This window comes from Danio aesculapii, chromosome 23 (assembly GCF_903798145.1).
Source record: "Danio aesculapii chromosome 23, fDanAes4.1, whole genome shotgun sequence".
Classification (NCBI taxonomy): Eukaryota; Metazoa; Chordata; class Actinopteri; order Cypriniformes; family Danionidae; genus Danio; species Danio aesculapii.
Window position 1 is genome coordinate 10551039 of NC_079457.1, and position 17723 is coordinate 10568761.

Consider the following 17723-nt stretch of genomic DNA (forward strand, 5'->3'; position numbering starts at 1 on the left):
TCTGGAAAAAGTTCTATTTGTTTTATATCGGCTAGAATAAAAGCAGTTTTAAATTTTTTATGAACTATTTTAAGGTCAGAATTATTAGCTCATTTACGCTATATATTTTTTGATAGTCTACAAAACAATCCATCGTTATACAATAACCTGCCTAATTACTCTAACTTGCCAAGTTAACCTATTTAACCTAGTTAAGCCTTTAAATGTCACTTTAAGCTGTATAGAAGTGTCTTGAAAAATATCTAGTCAAATATTACTTACTGTCATCATGGCAAAGATAAAATAAATCATTTATACAAATGAGTTATTAAAACTATTATGTTTAGAAATGTGTTGAAAAAAAATCTTCTCCATTAAACAGAAATTGGGGAAAAAAAATAAACAGGGGGGCTAATAATTCTAACTTCAACTGTATGTGTGCGAGTATTATATATATTTATTATGTATAGTAATACACATACATATAAACAAAACTATACAAAACAATTTGATACATAGATATTTAAATTTGTATATAATTTAAATCTAAATAAACATTTCATTTATATAATATATATGAATGCATGCGTGTATTTATTTATACATAATAAATATACACAGTACCCACACATATATTATGTCTAAACAAACTGTTATTTTGGATGTGATTAATCGTGATTATTCTTTGCCCAGCATTTGTTATTTTTTTATTAAATAATATAAGAAATTTTGTAAGACTTTTAAATTTAACTTTTAATTTAACTTAAATTATAAAAATCAGCATAACCTTTTTTAAGCTTATATTTTTGACCATTTTTTTTTTCCAATCGAAAACTGAAAACGCCATTTTCGGCTGATAATTTAAGGAGGTGCATCCCAAAAAATTCAGTGCATCCCAATATAAATAACAGCAATTAACAGCATAAATCAAAAATTTTTGGTTGAACTATTCTTTAAAAACTAAAGTGCTTCCTCTGCCTACAGAAAAAAACTGAAAAAACCTTTAAAAATAGACTTTCTTGGCAATTAGAGTTGCTTTTTTCTACAACACATACTGTACACACACACACACACACACACACTATGGCATCAGCAGGGATCTCCACTGCTTGCGCTCGTAGGTCATGAAGCTGACGGCGGTCCGCAGGTCTTCCAGCTCGATGTTGGCAAGGAAAGATCTCTGGAGTTCAGCCTCCACTGAGCTTCTGTCTGGCCCACGGCCCTTCAGGAGGACGACAGCAGACTGACACTGCAGCCAAGCCATCATCTCCGCCATCCGGACCTCATCCAGACCCGCCAGCACACGCCGGCCCCACAGACTGATGTGCAGGATATTAGCGGCCACTCGCGCACTGGGCCGCTGCAATCATTGAATACATTTGTCACATGAAATCAACTAATGAGCAGGATTATTTTCTAAATCTGGATTGACAGGTCTGGTCTTAGCACAGGGGTGTCCAAACTCTGTGCTGGAGGGCCGGTGTCCTGGAGAGTTCAGCTTTTACCATAATCAAACACACCTCAACCAGCTAATCAAGCTCTTACAAGATAAGCTGTGGTCACACTGGGCTTTGTGTGTGCGAAATTCTGTCGTATGGCACTGCGAAAAGGGGTGGGATTAAACAAGATGATTAGACATTTAAAAAAGCTAGGGATTGCTCCATGTTTTAAATTTCTGTCCAGAGAGGTCCTGTTTTGATCCTCGATTGGTCTCACGCAGTCAAGTGATGCGATTTCGCAGGTCAGAGTTCACCAAGCTTGAACTTTACACCGCAGTGAACTGCGAAACTTAACCTGCGTTTCCGGTCTGACGCATTCGCGTGCGTATGAATGGAAGTCTATGGGAGGAAAAGCCCAGTGTGACCGCAGCTATATTCTAAAACATCCTGGCAGCTAAACTCTCCAGCAAAAAGGGTTGTTGCTAGATCGGATACGTTTGCGCCGGAAGTTAATGAGAATTATTTCTATTATTTATAAAATTTTCCATTTATTGCATTTTATTAATATCTATCCCCACCCCAACCCTAAACCCAACCATCACAGTAACGTAAAAACAGTTGTTGTTCTGAGTATTATTTATGTTATCTATTAAATTACCCAATAAATTGTATTTTTTAAAGCCTACCCCCGCCCCAACCCTAAACCCAATCGTCACAGTACTGTAAAAATATTAATTATTGTTATACAGCGTCATAAAAAAAATGCAGCTTTATTAATGTACATATCACACTTCCGGTCGGCCGCATATCCGATCTAGACTTTACCAGCAAACTGGCCCTCCAGGTCTGAGTTTGAACACCCTTGTCTTAGTATAAAGTACAATTTTTATGACTGATACGGACTATTTCTCTGCTGTGTCCAATAAATTACACATTATTTATTTGGTTTACTTCAGTTTTACAGATTTTTTAATATAATCTTTAATGAAATTAAACATTTAAACAAACACAGATATTCAGTATATATAGTGTATAAATATAAAAGTGTAAAATAAAAATAAAATAGTGTAAAATAGAATTTTTAAATTTGGTCTCAAATAAGTCACCAATGCATTCACTTTAATGTTGATGTGATTTTTTAAAACTACAACAAATATTATTAATAAATATAAATATATATTTTTTTAATTAGATGTATGGCAATGTGAGAAAACCCTTCGAAATATTCATAAAAATCATAATAGTCTTCATTTCCTTAAAATATTTCAACTATATTGCCTATAACAATATTATTTATAATGCAATTTAAAGGGATGGTCCAGAGTGTATTTTTAAGGCTGGGTTGTGTTTATGAGATGCAAAGCAATTACTTTACATTAAATCACGTTATTCTTACATTTATCTTACTTTGATTATATACAGCTACTCCGCTAACATGAAAACAACTGTCATATTCCCTAGTTCCTCTGAAAGACCCGCCCTCAAGAGGCTCTAATTGGTCCGCTAACATAATATGCTTTGATTTGCAGACTGGCTCCACGTCACCACTAAAGCGTCACGCGCTTTGCCTCTGCTGTGTAAATAGTGTCAATCTGAGGTGCGTTTCCCAAACAACGACGTAACTCGCGGCTGAACTATCATAGTACGATGCATCGGTTGGGAAAAGAACGATGTAGTGACGAGTGTTTCCCAAAACCTGTAGTTTCTCTGTCGCAGATCTGTCGTTTGAACCACCATAGTTATTACGTAAAACACCCATAATTATGCTCTAAACAGGGAGGAGTAACTACTACGTTAGAGAAGAACCTCATAATTTCTTTGTGCAAATTATATTGTTTTATACAAACATGCATTTAAAATAAAATCCAATATTAGATTTGCTAAAAACATGCACTCGCTTAACATATTAATTGAAATATATGTAAATGGCTCATATAGGGCTTATAAATGTTTTCTTTACAAATATTATTGAGAACATTAGATATTCTATTATAAATAAAATCACTAACAAAAGCTATCACATATTCTAATATCATATATAAATCATATAAATAAATAATGAGGCTATTTATTAAAAAATTGAAATGTTATATTTATTATTTATTAGTAAATGAAAAAAATCCTACTTTATTAATAATATTAATTATGATGACGATTATGATTATTATTAAATAGGACATTGTTTTTTTATTTTTTAGAAAAGTCTACTTTTACATTTTTACATATATAAACCACTGCAGAAATGTTCTAACCAACAGGCCCATTTCATATACCAGCCACAGTACAGATACTGAACAAATAATCAGCTATAAATTAAAAGCATTAACGTATGCTATGTTTTGTTTTCATAAGCTTTGGAGACGTAACATAAATTCCGCTTTTAAATAATAGGTCACATATAGCTGTCGTCATGAGGCTGTGTTCAAAATGACATCAATGTTTTGAGTACACTGCAAAGGGAGCACAATTGTAACATGAAGATCGCTAAAACTGAACTGTAAAACTGCTTTGAAAGCAAATTACACCTAAGAGAGATGACTAATGCTTTTTAATTTTTATCATTCCAAGTTCAAATGTTAAAACGTTCTAAATAAATAAGGTATAGGGTGGATAAGTGGGAATAGCTACTACAGCTATCTAACTACAGCTCCAGAGGTGTAGTTGCAAGTGTATAAGTTTGCGACGCAGTTTGCGAATGTTCGGTGGAAGGATGGATTTATGAAACGGCAAATCAACAAACTATGTTTGTAACGACGGAACTTGCGACCTTAGTTGTCTTAACTAACTAGTTGCCTTAATCGGACAGAAAATGAAAAGGATGAACCTCATGCCTACTCTCTAAAACAACATCTGACAAGTGTCTGTAACAAGTGAAAGTAGGGTGTGGCTTCTTTAAGACATAATTGCCATTTTACGTATATGTGTGTGTGTGTGTTAACAGAAGAGCATTTGTGCACGACCGATGTTTATTTTTATTTTTCTCTGATGCTCGGATTAAGTTGTTTTTGTGTAATATACAGTGACGCTGTTGACAGGAGAATAAACACGAGATGTGAAAAGCCACTGGTGTGAACTTTGATTTTTCTGCTACAACACAAGCTATCCTGTATTTTTTACCTAACTCAATGCTTTACATGTCTTTCACATATATTCAGAATAAGCATGTGTAAGTAATATGAAACGTTCACATATCTTTTGTGAGTTCATTATTTTAGATGTCGAACGCAGGAACATCGGCTGCATAGAGAGACACTGCATAAGCTGCTACAGATTGTGTGTGTTTACAGCGGTTTGACTGATAAATATTCAATTGTAGCTAAATTGTTAGCAGTGCCAAACAGCATTTCACATTGTTTACGTCCTTGCTACAACATACCGTTAACGCTAAACACTGCTCATGTCATAGATCAATTTTATCAAATTAAAAATACTTACAGGTTGTGGCTCACAATTCACAGCTTCTGCTTGTTGGAGCTGCTCCTTTGAGGAGTTTTTAACCGAATCCAGCACTAAACTGGGAGAGACTCTTGAAGTTCTCCTTTGTCAAATGCTAGCTATATATATTTTTAATAATTCTCTGGGACACAATTAAAATTAAATAGTAAGTACTTCTCTCTTTGTGTCGTGTCCTTTGGAAGCCCAAATACAGAAACAGAATAAACTCTGTGAAATAGCAGTGTTTGGACATCATTTTAGCTTTCTCTGCTACAACATTACAGCACCTCTGGCCATGCCGCTTTGCTGCACAAGGTGTATGCTTATGGTGAATGCACGTAACCTGAAGTCCTTGTGATCGGACTAGCCCGGATGTATTTTTGTAGTCCCCAAACTCGTTCACTGTAGGTTTTGCTAAGCTAACTCAGTAAAAGCCAATAACTACCTTTGCATTGTACTTTGAGTGTCTTACATTCAGAGATTGTTTATGTACACACAGCTACATTACACATCTACTGAAGATGTAAATATGATATGGTAGTGGACCACCCCTTTAAGCACATTTCTTTGAAAGTTTCCTGACCTTGTAAATGTGAAAACTATATAAATAATTAAAAATAAATAAAATGAATCTTTAAAATATATAGATTTAAGGCAAATACGATTGAAATACTTGCCCATGTTTTGAATAAAAACAATTAAAGAACTACAAGTAATCTCCAATGAAATTAAATTGAGATAAATCTATTTTTAGGCCATTTGCTTTTTTGCCAGCAAAATATTACTACCTTAATTTCACAAAGTAAAATTTCAACGTTCAATTATTCAATGTTCCATGCTTTGTAGAATGATCTTCCCAATCCTACTCGGATTGCTGATACACTGTTATCCTTCAAACGACAATTAAAACCCATCTCCTCCAAGAACACCTGAACCCCAGTGAATAAAACCAAAACCACCTGTAGAAGCACTTTCTCTCTCTCTCCTTCTCTCTAAAAAAAAAAAAAACAACAACATTGAAAAACCTACTCTAGCTCTAAATTCTCTGAGCACTTACAAGTTACTTTAAATAAGAGCACTTCTCGTATGTATTGCCTCTTCCTGTTGAATCGCTGAATACCTCCTCAATTCTAAGTCGCTTTGGATAATGACTAAATCGTCTGCTATAAATACATCAGCATTATAAAACAAAATTAATGTTTGCAGGTGAATGCTGTACCTTGCGAGGGTTTTTGCGCAGCAGCAGCTTCACCACCAGCTGAACATCATCAGGCGCAGCAGCAGGAAGTGCAGGCAGTTGTGTTTCCTGGTAACTGCGGCTCTCCAGTGTGTAGAAAGGGTTTGGTTGGCCGAAGAGCTCATAAGCCATCGCTCCCACAGCCCACACATCTGCTTTACTGTAATCAATCACCACCCCTGGACCAGGCACTGCTGTGGCCACCTACAGTAGAAGATCATCGGTCGATTTTTTGATTGGTTACAGAGCAAACCAACAAACTACAGCTATCCAATGGCTTTGTCTAAATTACCTAACTTGCCTAGTTACCTGTAATTAACATAGATAAGCATTTAAATTGCACTTTAAGCTTAAGTATCTTGCAAAGATATTCAGCTAAGGTGCTTCTACTGCAGTGCCTATGGGGATGGGACAGTAAATTAGGTGTTTTCTCTTCTGGCTGTCGTTATCAGTCTCACACTTTTTTCCTTTTTCTGAAAGTCTTGTGGAGTTTTTCTTCGGTCATTTCAGCAAATAGGATTGTAAAAAACCCATTTGTTGTACTCTCCCATGTACTGTGCCCTAAGGCCCCGTTTACACTAACACGTTTTAGTCTAAAAACGGCGTTTTAGAATGAAAACGATCCACGTCCACACTAGCGTTTCACCCAGCGTTTCAGAACAACTCTGCGTCTACATGAACCACCATTCAGTGCGTCTACCACTGAAAACGCACATCACGTGACCACACACACACACTCTGGCATGCACTGCAGCGTGCTTTGAGCACATCTACCAATAGGAGAGCTGTGCACGTCGGCATGTTCATCAAGGATCTAATCTCACTATATTTGTTAAACATGATATTTAATTAATCTTGTTGTCTCTATCTAACGACATATTCCCGGACTTTGGTCTTTTGAATCTATTATTGTTGTCAGGTTACATGTTTTGGCTGAGTGCCAAGTTAGGCTAAGTTAGGTTAATATATTCATTAATGTAACCGCGTACACTGATTCTGCATATTGACTAATTGCTTACCTTTATTACCTATATTGTATAAACTTGTTGTATGTTATACTTTTATAATGGCCATTATTAATTATTAAAACTGATATTCAATGAAAGGGACAGGGTATATTTCATATTTTCAGTGAAAATTAAAGGAGGCCGTAATGTTATAGGCTCCGTTTTGTTATATGCATGAAGATGTTGTTCATATTAATATGTAGCTACACGACGCCTCAACATTTTTAGTGTCTGTTAAGTTGCTAATATCAAAATGAAAATAGGTAGTTCCTTTTATCATGCTTTCATGTTATTGTTAAGAAAGTGAAACAACAAAGCCAGGGTGATGTGAATGAGGTTATAAAGTACACGTTTCCCTTTGAAGATTTACCCGACATGTTCTCAAGAGTTTTTCATATCAAATTTGCAAAGTCTGGACTTACAAGGAGAGGATGCAGGACTGAACTGTGCGTAGGCTACTTAATATTGAGCTAAAGAGATATTGATATTAATATTGAGCTCAGAGAGGCGAATGTCTGCAGCCCCGCCTCCGTTTTCAGATGTCTCCGTTTTCCCCCATCCACACTGAGACGGAGCAGCAGCGTTTCAGAATGAAAACGGCCTCTCCAGTGTTTTCAAAACGCTCAGTTTACGGTGCTCGAAAACTCCGGCATAGTGTGGATGGATGGCGTAACCGTAGCAAAACTTATGCGTTTTAAAATGAAAACGTATTAGTGTAAACGGGGCCGGAGTTCACCCAACTTTGAGGACGTCTGCTGCTGAGAAACCCAGAAATGTAAAAGGGTCCACTGCTATAGTTTCTCACCTCAGGTGCCATCAGACAGGAGTTTCCCCCTCTGTTCACCCACCAGCTGCTGAAGGGCAGTTTGAGGCCTGATTTCTCTGCCAGACAGCAGCCGAAATCAGTGATCACCAGTCTGGGACACCCGTCTTTAAAACAAAAACACAGTGTTTACATATAGCTGCACAAAAAGTGCATGTCAAACACAGAGTCTCTTACTGTTGTCGAACTCCAGGAGGATGTTGTCTGATTTGAGGTCTCGGTGAGCGATGTTTTGTCTGCTCAGATGATCCACTCCCTCCAGCAGCTGCAGGAACATGAGTGAGGCCTGCGTGCGCTTCGGCACACACACCTCCAGGTACTGCCGCAAGGTGCAGGGGTAACTGCAACATCAATCAGAGTTTATAAGATAAAACAGTTCATGATTACACCACAAGCATTATCCATCAGAATATGAGTGCAATAGCTTGATCACATTCAATATGACAAAACTACTAAAGTTTTCTTTAGGGTCAAGTAAAAAATTTATATTCTGTTTAGAAATATATATATAAATAAATAAATAACATGATATGACAATAAATAGTAGTACTAATTAATGATCTTTTTGTTTGTTTTGCACAATTGAATTATTATATTTTAAAGGTAAATAAACCACAAAAATTATAATTTATTATTAAGCATCATTTATTATTTTATTAGTAAATTGCAATAATTATCATCATCTATTATTGATATTATTATCATTTTACAATAAATTACTTTAAATAAATAAATACATACAGTTGAAGTCAGAATTAGCCCCCATTTGAATTCTTTTTTCTGCAATTTCTGCAAGGAAATTTTCACAGTATGTCTGATAATATTTTTTCTTCAGGAGAAAGTCTTACTTCTTTTATTTCTGCTAGAATAAGAGCAGTTTTAATTTTTCTAAAGCCATTTTAAGGTCAAAATTATCAGCCCCTTTAAGATATATTTTTTTCGATAGTCTACAGAACAAACCATTGTTATACAATAACTTGCCTAATTATTCTAACCTGCCTAGTTACCCTAATTAACCTACTTAAGCCTTTAAATGTCACTTTAAGCTGTATAGAAGTGTCTTGAAAAATATCTATTAAAATATTATTTACTGTCATCATTGCAAAGACAAAATAAATCAGTTACTAGAAATGAGTTACTAAAACATTTCTCTTAAACAGAAATTGGGGGAAAAAACAGGGGCTAATAATTCTGACTTCAACTGTACACACACACACACACACACACACACACACACACACACACACAAACACGCACACACACACACACACACAAACACAAACACACACACACACACACACACACACACACGTGTGGGGAAAAATTCATGTTAAATATAAAAGCAGTTGATTTGATGTCATTTCTAGCAATCACAGAAAAAAATATAACCAATTATTACTGATATTAATTATTTTTATTTTTTATTATTTTTATTTAGTTTTTATAATAATTTCTTAAATGAACAAATAATTATGATAAATTATTAATTTTATTGGTTATATTATTTAATTAATGAAATGTTTCTTAACTAAATTGTTATTGTTAATAATAATAAAATAATTTAAAATATAGCAATAAATAAAGGTTAAACTAAATTTAGATTTATTATACATTGTTATTTTAGTATTCTTTCTACATTTTTTATTTTTTTTAATTGTAAATATGTAATAGCATAGTGTTTTTATGATTCCTCACTTCATCACCAGAAAAAAAAAAAAAAAAAAGCTCATCAGGCGTTTGAGACTCACCAGGCTCTAAACTTCATTCGAAGCTTATTTTAATTATTAATTTAAATAATTAATTTTACAATTTAATTATAATCATTTTAACAATTTAATTATAATTATTCTTTTTTTATTTTTTTTTTATTGTATCAATTGTATGACGTTCAAAAAGTTTTCTTGAAAAATCCAAAATAAAGCAAAAGATGTTCATTATGTGCTTGGCCCCATAATCGCTGCTTGCAGCTTTATTTACTATTATTATCAGTGTGTTTTCATTGTGTTCCTCACTTTTTCATGACCAGGAACAGTGTACGGTTACTGCCTAAACCGTGTGGATTGAGTCGGGCTGGCAGGACATCAGGATACTCCTCGCGAGCTCCAGGCAGCAGCGGCACCTCTGCAGTGAAGGCCCGGTACACTGTGATCACGTTGGGATGAGGGCTCAGTCGTTTGGGCACGGCACCAAAGTGCCTGCAAAAATAGCAAAGCCACTGGCAATCATTCAATCTATTTCAGGGCCGTTTGGCTCCACTAAAGTCACAACCTACCCGTCCAAAGTCAGCTCTCCTTGCTCTTTTCTTAAAGCTTGTGGGCATGAAGGAACCAACTCCATGGACATCGAGCGGAGGATGGCATCACTTGATGAACCAGCCTACGGGATGGTATCAAAATATGAATAACAGGACTCCCACACTTTCATGGATACCAAATTCAAGGGCATTTTAAATCCAGTGTTTCTGCAGGTTTCATCTTTCACCTTTTATAGACCATTATGAATAAAATTTCTGACTTATATGGGGTCAAACGCAGTAAAAAATAGATTTTTAATGGTCCCCTACAAAAAAAAAAATCTTTTTTTTTTATTTCTTAGCCACATATTTTATATAATGTGTCAAAACAAGTAAACTCTGGTTGTATTCATAGACTTTAAAAAATTAAGTTAATTTGACTTTTGATAAAGGTTTTATTGAGATGTAGTGTTGCTGACTGGATGAGTGTTGGCCTGACTGGAAAATTAAGACCTGATTAAAATGATTTAAGACCTACAAGACAATACTTTGGGGATTTTAAGACTTTAAGACCTTGCAGACACCCTGGAAATGACTAATAATTTTAAATCGAGCACTATAATTTACACCCCAGCATAAATAGCACTATGTCAGTCCTTCAGTTTTGAGCGTCATTTTCACAAATGTTGACCGTTTTAAAGTCGTGTTCAAAAAGTATTGATCCATTGCATTATTTGTCATAGTTCATGCATACAGTGCATCTAGAAATTATTCATAGCCTTATTCCAAAATGGATTAAATTAATTTATTTCCTCAAAATTCTTTACACAATACCTCATAATGACAATGTGAAAAAAGAGTTTTTTTAAATTGTTGCAAATTTATTAAAAATAAAAAACCTGAAAATTCACATGTACATAAGTATTCGCAGCCTTTGCCGTGAAGCTCTAAATTGAGCTCAGGTACATTCTGTTACCACTGATCATTCTTCAGATGTTTCAGCAGCTTAGTTGGAGTTCACCTGTGGTAAATTCAGTTGATTGGACATTGGAAAAGGCATACACCTGTCTATATAAGGTACCAGGGTTGCCAGTGCATGTCAAAGCACAAACCAAGCATGAAGACAAAGGAATTGTCTGTAGACCTCCGAGACAGGATTGTCGCGAGGCACAAGGCTGGGAAATGTTCCATAAACATTTCTGATGCTCTGACAGTTCCAAAGGCACAGTGGCCTCCATCCTCTGTAGGTTGATGGAAGATGTTTGGAACCACCAGGACTCTTTCTAGAGCTAGCCGACCATCTAAGCTGAGTGATCAGGGGAGATCACCCACTGTGTTTTATCATTTTATAATTGTCGGTTTATCTAGATTTATTAGGTATTGAGGGAATAATGATAATATTTGTTTAGTATATAAAGGGCTGATAACATAAAAAATGTCAAATTAGAAAACAAATAATTTAGAATTTTAGAAACGGAAGTTGGTCAGAATTAATATTATTCATTCATTCATTTATTTTCCGTCGGCTTAGTCCTTTTATTCATCAGGAGTCGTCACAGTGGAAAGAACCGCCAACTTATCCAGCATATGTTTTACACAGTGGATGCCCTTCCAGCTGCAACCCAGTACTGGGAAACATTCACAGACATACACTATGGAATATTTCGTTTATTCAATTCACCTACAGTCTTTGAACTGTGGGGGAAACCGGTGCACCCGGAGGAAACCCACATCAACACAGGAGAATATGCAAACTCCACACAGAAATGCCAACCCAGTCGAGGCTCGAACCAGCGACCTTCCTGCTGTGAGGCGACAGTGCTAACCACTGTCGCTAGAATTAATATTATATAAATATTTCAGGGACAGTTCAACCAAAAATGAAAGTTTATTCAATATTTACTCACTCAATTAATTCCAAATCCTTATGAGTTTCTTTTTGTTGAACACAAAAGAAAATACTTTGAAGAATGTTAGAAACCAGAAATAATTGACTTTCATAGTTGGAAAAACAAATACTATGGAAGTCAATGATTAACGGTTTCCAGCTTTCTTCTAAATACATTTTTTGTTGTTGTTGCTCAACATAATATATAAATTTATAAAGATTTGGAACCACTTGAGAAGTAAATGGTGAATATTTTTATTTTGGGGTGAACTGCCCTTTTAAATATCCTGAAGCTGAAACACTGGTATTGTGTAAAAGAACTAAACATCAGTATTGTGTAAAAAAAATAAATGAATAAAAGCCCTAGATAAAGATTAAACCTAAGTTTAGAGATTTAAATAAGGAAAAAATGTCATAAGTAGTTTACATAATAAAACAAAAATATGTAAATTATGTTTATTTGTTTAGTTTTAGACAACACAATACCAATGATTTAACTTAACAAGTGTTAAGAAACCAATATTAAGTGGATTAACTCTGATTTTCAATCACAATAAATGACAGCATATTTTGACCTACTGTCCTACTTTGAAATTAGTATATATACAGTTTAGTGTGTATATATAGTAGGATTAGGTTGATAGATGATGGTTGATAGACATCACAGTGCTGAACTGGTATTGCGATCCTCCGCCCCGCCCCCGTGGCAGCAGCAACCCGCTCACAAAAACTGCATTCACAATAGTTGTTAAACGTGATATTTCATTAATCTTGTCTCTATCTAACGACTCTTCGGTCTTTTGAATCTATCAAGTAATGTGTCACAGCGTCAGTACACTGCTTCAATCTTTCACTTTCACACTTGTACTTAGTAATTTTAGCAAAAACCTCAGATACTGTTGGCTGGTTCCAGTTGGTTGTGCACCTTTTACTAACCAAGTTTGTTGACGCCATTATAACAACACAGATCACTCTGCCTATTCATTCTGCGGGAAAAGTGATTGACAGGTGGTAATTTGTGTGTAACTTATCTTTATTTATTTATGATTTGGTTATGGGTAAAACAAAGACCATGCGAGTAGTTGAAACAGTGGGCTACAAATAATTAATTAGTTATGAATTAATGAATTATTCATAAATAATTAATTCAATGCTGCCTACGAAGACGTTGCCATCGTCCATCACAATGTTTCACATTAGACATCGTACGATGCCAAATTGGTCAACATCGCCCAACCCTAATATATAGAAATTATATATATATATATATATATTTATATAATTCTTTTTTTATATTGTATATTTTATATGACATGATGTGGATCAAGTTTATTTATTTTTTTGCAGTTTTCTTTACACTCAAAAGTGCTCTTGGAACTTTGTATGAGCTTCTCAGGATCATTGCTGTCTATGGAGAATGAGAGAGCTCCAGGATTTCATCTAAAATATCTTAATTTGTGTTCTGAAGATGAACAAAGGTCTCGGAGGGATTGGAACAGCATGAAGATGAGTAATTAATAACAGGATTTTCATTATTAGCCGAATTAATCCTTTAACAATATTCAAATGTTCTAAATTCTCACCCCAATGTTCCACATCATCTTCATTGCCAAAGGAAAGCTTGGTGCAGGAGAAAGTCGAAGTGGTTCTTCTTTCTTATCATCATCATCAGCTTCTTTCTTGTTCAGTTCCACCAATGAACACTTCTTACTCTCTACAGGAGGAGCAAACGGAGCCGCAGCCTCATAAACAGCTGCATTACAACCTTTCCTGATCTGTTTTCCAATCACATAGTCTTCCAGCCTGTAGCCGGATGTAAAGGGCTTCGCAGGGCTCTGAAACTTCTTCTTTCTGAATACGGCCTACAGGGAAAAACAGTGTGAAAAAGCATTTATTTAAATATACAGGCAATTTTTTATTAGTTTACTGAATATATATAAAAATTGAGAAATTGTTCTCCCAAGTAACTGCATACACCTGCTGACAATTTATAAATGCACTAAAAATTCAATTTGCAAACATTTATAAAACTATCACCATTCTATTTGCATTGGTACTTGTGGTAAAGATGACTTCCACTGCAAACCAGACTGTGTTTATTGACATTTAGAAGTACTTTTGAATATATTTGCATGTGTGCATTTAGAACATGGTTTTATCTAAAGAATAAAGAGGGGGAAAAGTCAAGTCTGTTTAACAGATAGGTTAAGAAGCCAGCTGCATAACATCTGAAATTATCAGTATGGTAATGTTTACAACTTTGCATTAAGCAGTACAATTAAATGGTGGAATAAGAATGTAATATTATAATAAAATGAGAATACAATAAATGTAATAATTTCATCAACTATTATTTGTCTGTTCACAATTTGCTAATATTTTCACAGCTTTTATAAAAATATCATTATTTTTATGCATTTATTAAATTTACAATTAATAAGATGATAATTAAAATGATATTTTATTAATATTATTTATGAATAATATTTATTAATGCAATTTTCTATTTTATAATAAATGCACATTAGATATAACAATGACTTATTTTTTATAAAATATTAATAATAATGCACTATATATAATGCATAATATATTGCATATATTTATAATGCATAATAAAGTAATTATTAAATAAAATACAATTGATTAACAATCATAATTTGATGATTTTTATTTTTGTTATTTTTCAGTTGTTTTCGCGTTCCTTTATTGATCAGTAAGTTATTTTCAAATAAGTTCTTACTCAATATTGGCTTCAAATGAATACTTTTGACAACTTGCATATAATTCAAATAACACTTTTAATTTACACTAGCTTATCTATTTAAAGTTTGTACATTCCTTAGAAATTATTTGCATTCTTAATCACTGTGCAGTTGTTTTATCATATCCAGCTGTTTGTCACCTGTATCTCATGACACAGAGCAGCGCTGGTTCTGTCCTCCTCCTGCTCCTGTTCAATCAGACCTAAACCCACCCCAAACGCTAGGAAAACCGCCCTGTTTCTGGCAGACCCTCCTCCAATCGCTCTCCTGATAGCTCCGGACTGGAGCTGCGCGGCCAGCCCGCTGACAGACAGCCTGAAGAAGCGGTACCGGCCGGGCAGGAAAGTCTGCGGCTGGACGGTGCGGGTCGGCCGGGACACACGCAGCCTCTCACCGCGGAACTTCGCTGCGATCCGGCCGGCAGGTTTAAGGAGTCCAAGCTGGAACACCGACCTGCCCAGCTCCAGCCCTCGACTGAGAACATGCTTCACTGACATTTCGAGCCAAATAGATAATTAATATTCACTATGAGCAGGAAACTGAACGCTTTTATGAACCCCAACTTCTCCCTACATTCTTCAAGGGCAGCGTTGTTTATGTAACGCTGATTGGTCGGTGAGATGCTTTTCGGAGGTTTCAAAATAAAAGCTAAAAGGAAATTATTTCACAATAAAAGTTAATACTGTTTATAAATTTTTACAAAAAATATATATTTGTAAAAATATTACAAAATCAGTCTTATGGTGCACGGGAGTATTTTTAATAATTGTTAAATTGTATAATTGTATTTTAATAATTTAATAATTAGACTATTAAGTAAAGATCTGATTCCATAATGAAATTTAGTACATTTCCTTTTGTAAATATATAAAAACTTTTTTTTATTAGTTATATGCATTGCTAAAAAATTTAATTAAAAGAATTTTCTCAGTATTTTTAACCATCATATTCTATATTTTCCTTTCCTAAAAAAACACATATAAATGTAAAGTATTTTAAATTCAGCTTTCAGATTATGTATCAATCCATAATACAGGTTTTCTGGTCCAGGGTCAAAACATGAGTTAATCAAAAACTTTACATGGAAAGCCAATTAAGTCAACAGTTCAGAAAACTTTATTTTTTATTAATTTATCCACCTATTTATTTATTTTATTTATTTATTTATTGTTTGTTTGTGTGAAATAATGCAACAATACTTAAAGTTAGTGCATTATAATTTTTTTTTAATTCTACAAACTTGCTTTATTACATGGCTTATACATACAGTAGCTACATCTTTTATGAGAGACATAATATATGTTGATTATTAATACATTAAAAAGACATAACAAAATGAATTTCACAATAAAAGTCAAGACAGCTGATATTTTAAAATACATTTTTGATTTCAAATAAAATGACACATTAAGTCTAACTAACCTTACAACAGTTAATAAATAGAATAAAATTATTGTTTTTAATTAACCATTTCCCTTTTTAAATAGTAACATTTAATGCAAAAATATCAAACATTTAAAATCTCGCTTTCCACACATTTAATTAGGAAATAAAAATAAAGAACAAGATGAAGCCATAAGCTACATCTTCTTTTTCCTTTGGTCTTAAGTCATCAGTGCCACTGTGTCATTTGCAGAGACAGCCTTCAAATTAAAAGACGAAAGAAACTTAATTCACAATAAAAAGTCGAGATTGTTAATATTCTATATACTGAATCTATATTCTGAACTGAATCTGTCTCATTTCGGAAACTGCTACTGTCCACCGGAGGTCGCATTTCGGTCACGGATGCACACTTTGAGAGCCTTCCTGACTGAATGAATAAAATACTGTTTTCCAACAAAGCAACCCAGGGTGATGAAATATAATTGGCTAAACTGGTAGTGGGCGGGTTAAAAGAACCAAAACAAAGACAGCCGTTCTGGCACGTAACAGACATTTTAAAAGCAGAATACCTGACTTCAGCATTGTTTTTCAGAAAAATAAGAATGTTCTCTTAGCATGTTTCTTAAATATCTGCAAACAAATTATGGTAATTTTATGCTTTGGAAGAGTCAAAAACTTACATAGAGCAGCTTTAAGTCAATTGTTAACCTCACTACATTTCAGAAGATGTAATTATTTATTAGATTACACATTCATTATTTTCCTTTCTACATGTTTTAATGGTTTTCTCTTGCTCTTAAGTCATCAGGGCCAAATGAACATGGCAGGAGCTCCTCCACGGTCATATGTTTGTACGATCCATCAGATTTTGACAGATAAACGTCCCACTGTGAGCCGAACTGGAAAAAACAGATGCAGAGCGATCAACAAAAGGTGAACAATAATTTGTGCATGATTCATTATTTTGTAATTCTGTGCTTTTTGTTCAGTCACACCCACATTTCACAAACACATATTTCCAAACGCAAGATTGACACATGATTTGGCTCTGACTGATGAGTGACTGCAGGTTTTTAAAGGAGAGCAAATACTGTGTGTGACCATAAAAATCTTATGTTGCACATGTTTATTTGTGGGAATAGCCAACAATACATTGACAAAAAAATCATTCGAATATTAAGATTAAGATTATGTTCCATGAAATATTTCATAATGTTTCTTATGTAAATACATCAAAACTTTATATGCATTGCTAAGAGCTTAATTTGAACTTTGTGTATTCAAAATAATGTTTTTTAATGCAAGTGTCAGTATGCTAGTCTTAAAGGTCATGTGAAGTGCTTTGAAATATGCATTTTTTTATTCGATATTTGACATAATCTGACACATGAAGAGAGGGTGGGGACATAGTGTAGCTCCTCCCCTTAAAAAAAACAGCCAATAGCGTTTTGTTTTTATCACAGCTCTGCCAGTGAGAATGATTAAGCTCAAGCACATCAAATATGAAGCGTCTTGAAGGGGGCGGGGCATG

General features: G+C 34.4%; 2 protein-coding genes across 2 annotated transcripts in view; both read right to left on the reverse strand.

Moving 5' to 3' along the window:
• Positions 1-351: 351 nt before the first annotated feature.
• On the reverse strand, positions 352-15428 carry pink1 (PTEN induced kinase 1). The gene is made up of 8 exons (XM_056449745.1): positions 14947-15428; positions 13625-13903; positions 10193-10296; positions 9933-10115; positions 8098-8261; positions 7903-8027; positions 6073-6294; positions 352-1339 (listed from the first exon to the last, which is right to left on the reverse strand). The coding sequence occupies exons 1-8, from the start codon at positions 15301-15303 to the stop codon at positions 1061-1063; spliced, it is 1713 nt and encodes a 570-aa protein (XP_056305720.1). The 5' UTR covers positions 15304-15428; the 3' UTR covers positions 352-1060.
• Positions 15429-16201: 773 nt separating this feature from the next.
• cdaa (cytidine deaminase a) overlaps positions 16202-17723 on the reverse strand; it is a 6408-nt gene continuing 4886 nt past the window's right edge. Inside the window, exon 4 of the mRNA XM_056449390.1 lies at positions 16202-17091. Within this exon, the coding sequence (XP_056305365.1) occupies positions 16969-17091 (123 nt within the window). The 3' untranslated portion in view covers positions 16202-16968. The remainder of the gene's footprint in view (positions 17092-17723) is intronic.

Excerpts from the sequence above, each read along its gene's own strand:
- pink1 (XM_056449745.1), bottom strand. The coding sequence starts at position 15,303 with ATGTCAGTGAAGCATGTTCTCAGTCGAGGGCTGGAGCTGGGCAGGTCG. Across the intron at positions 13,904-14,946 it reads CTCTGTGTCATGAGATACAG|GCCGTATTCAGAAAGAAGAA; the intron begins GTGACAAACAGC and ends TTTTCCCTGTAG. Across the intron at positions 10,297-13,624 it reads AGATGATGTGGAACATTGGG|GCTGGTTCATCAAGTGATGC; the intron begins GTGAGAATTTAG and ends ACCATCCCGTAG.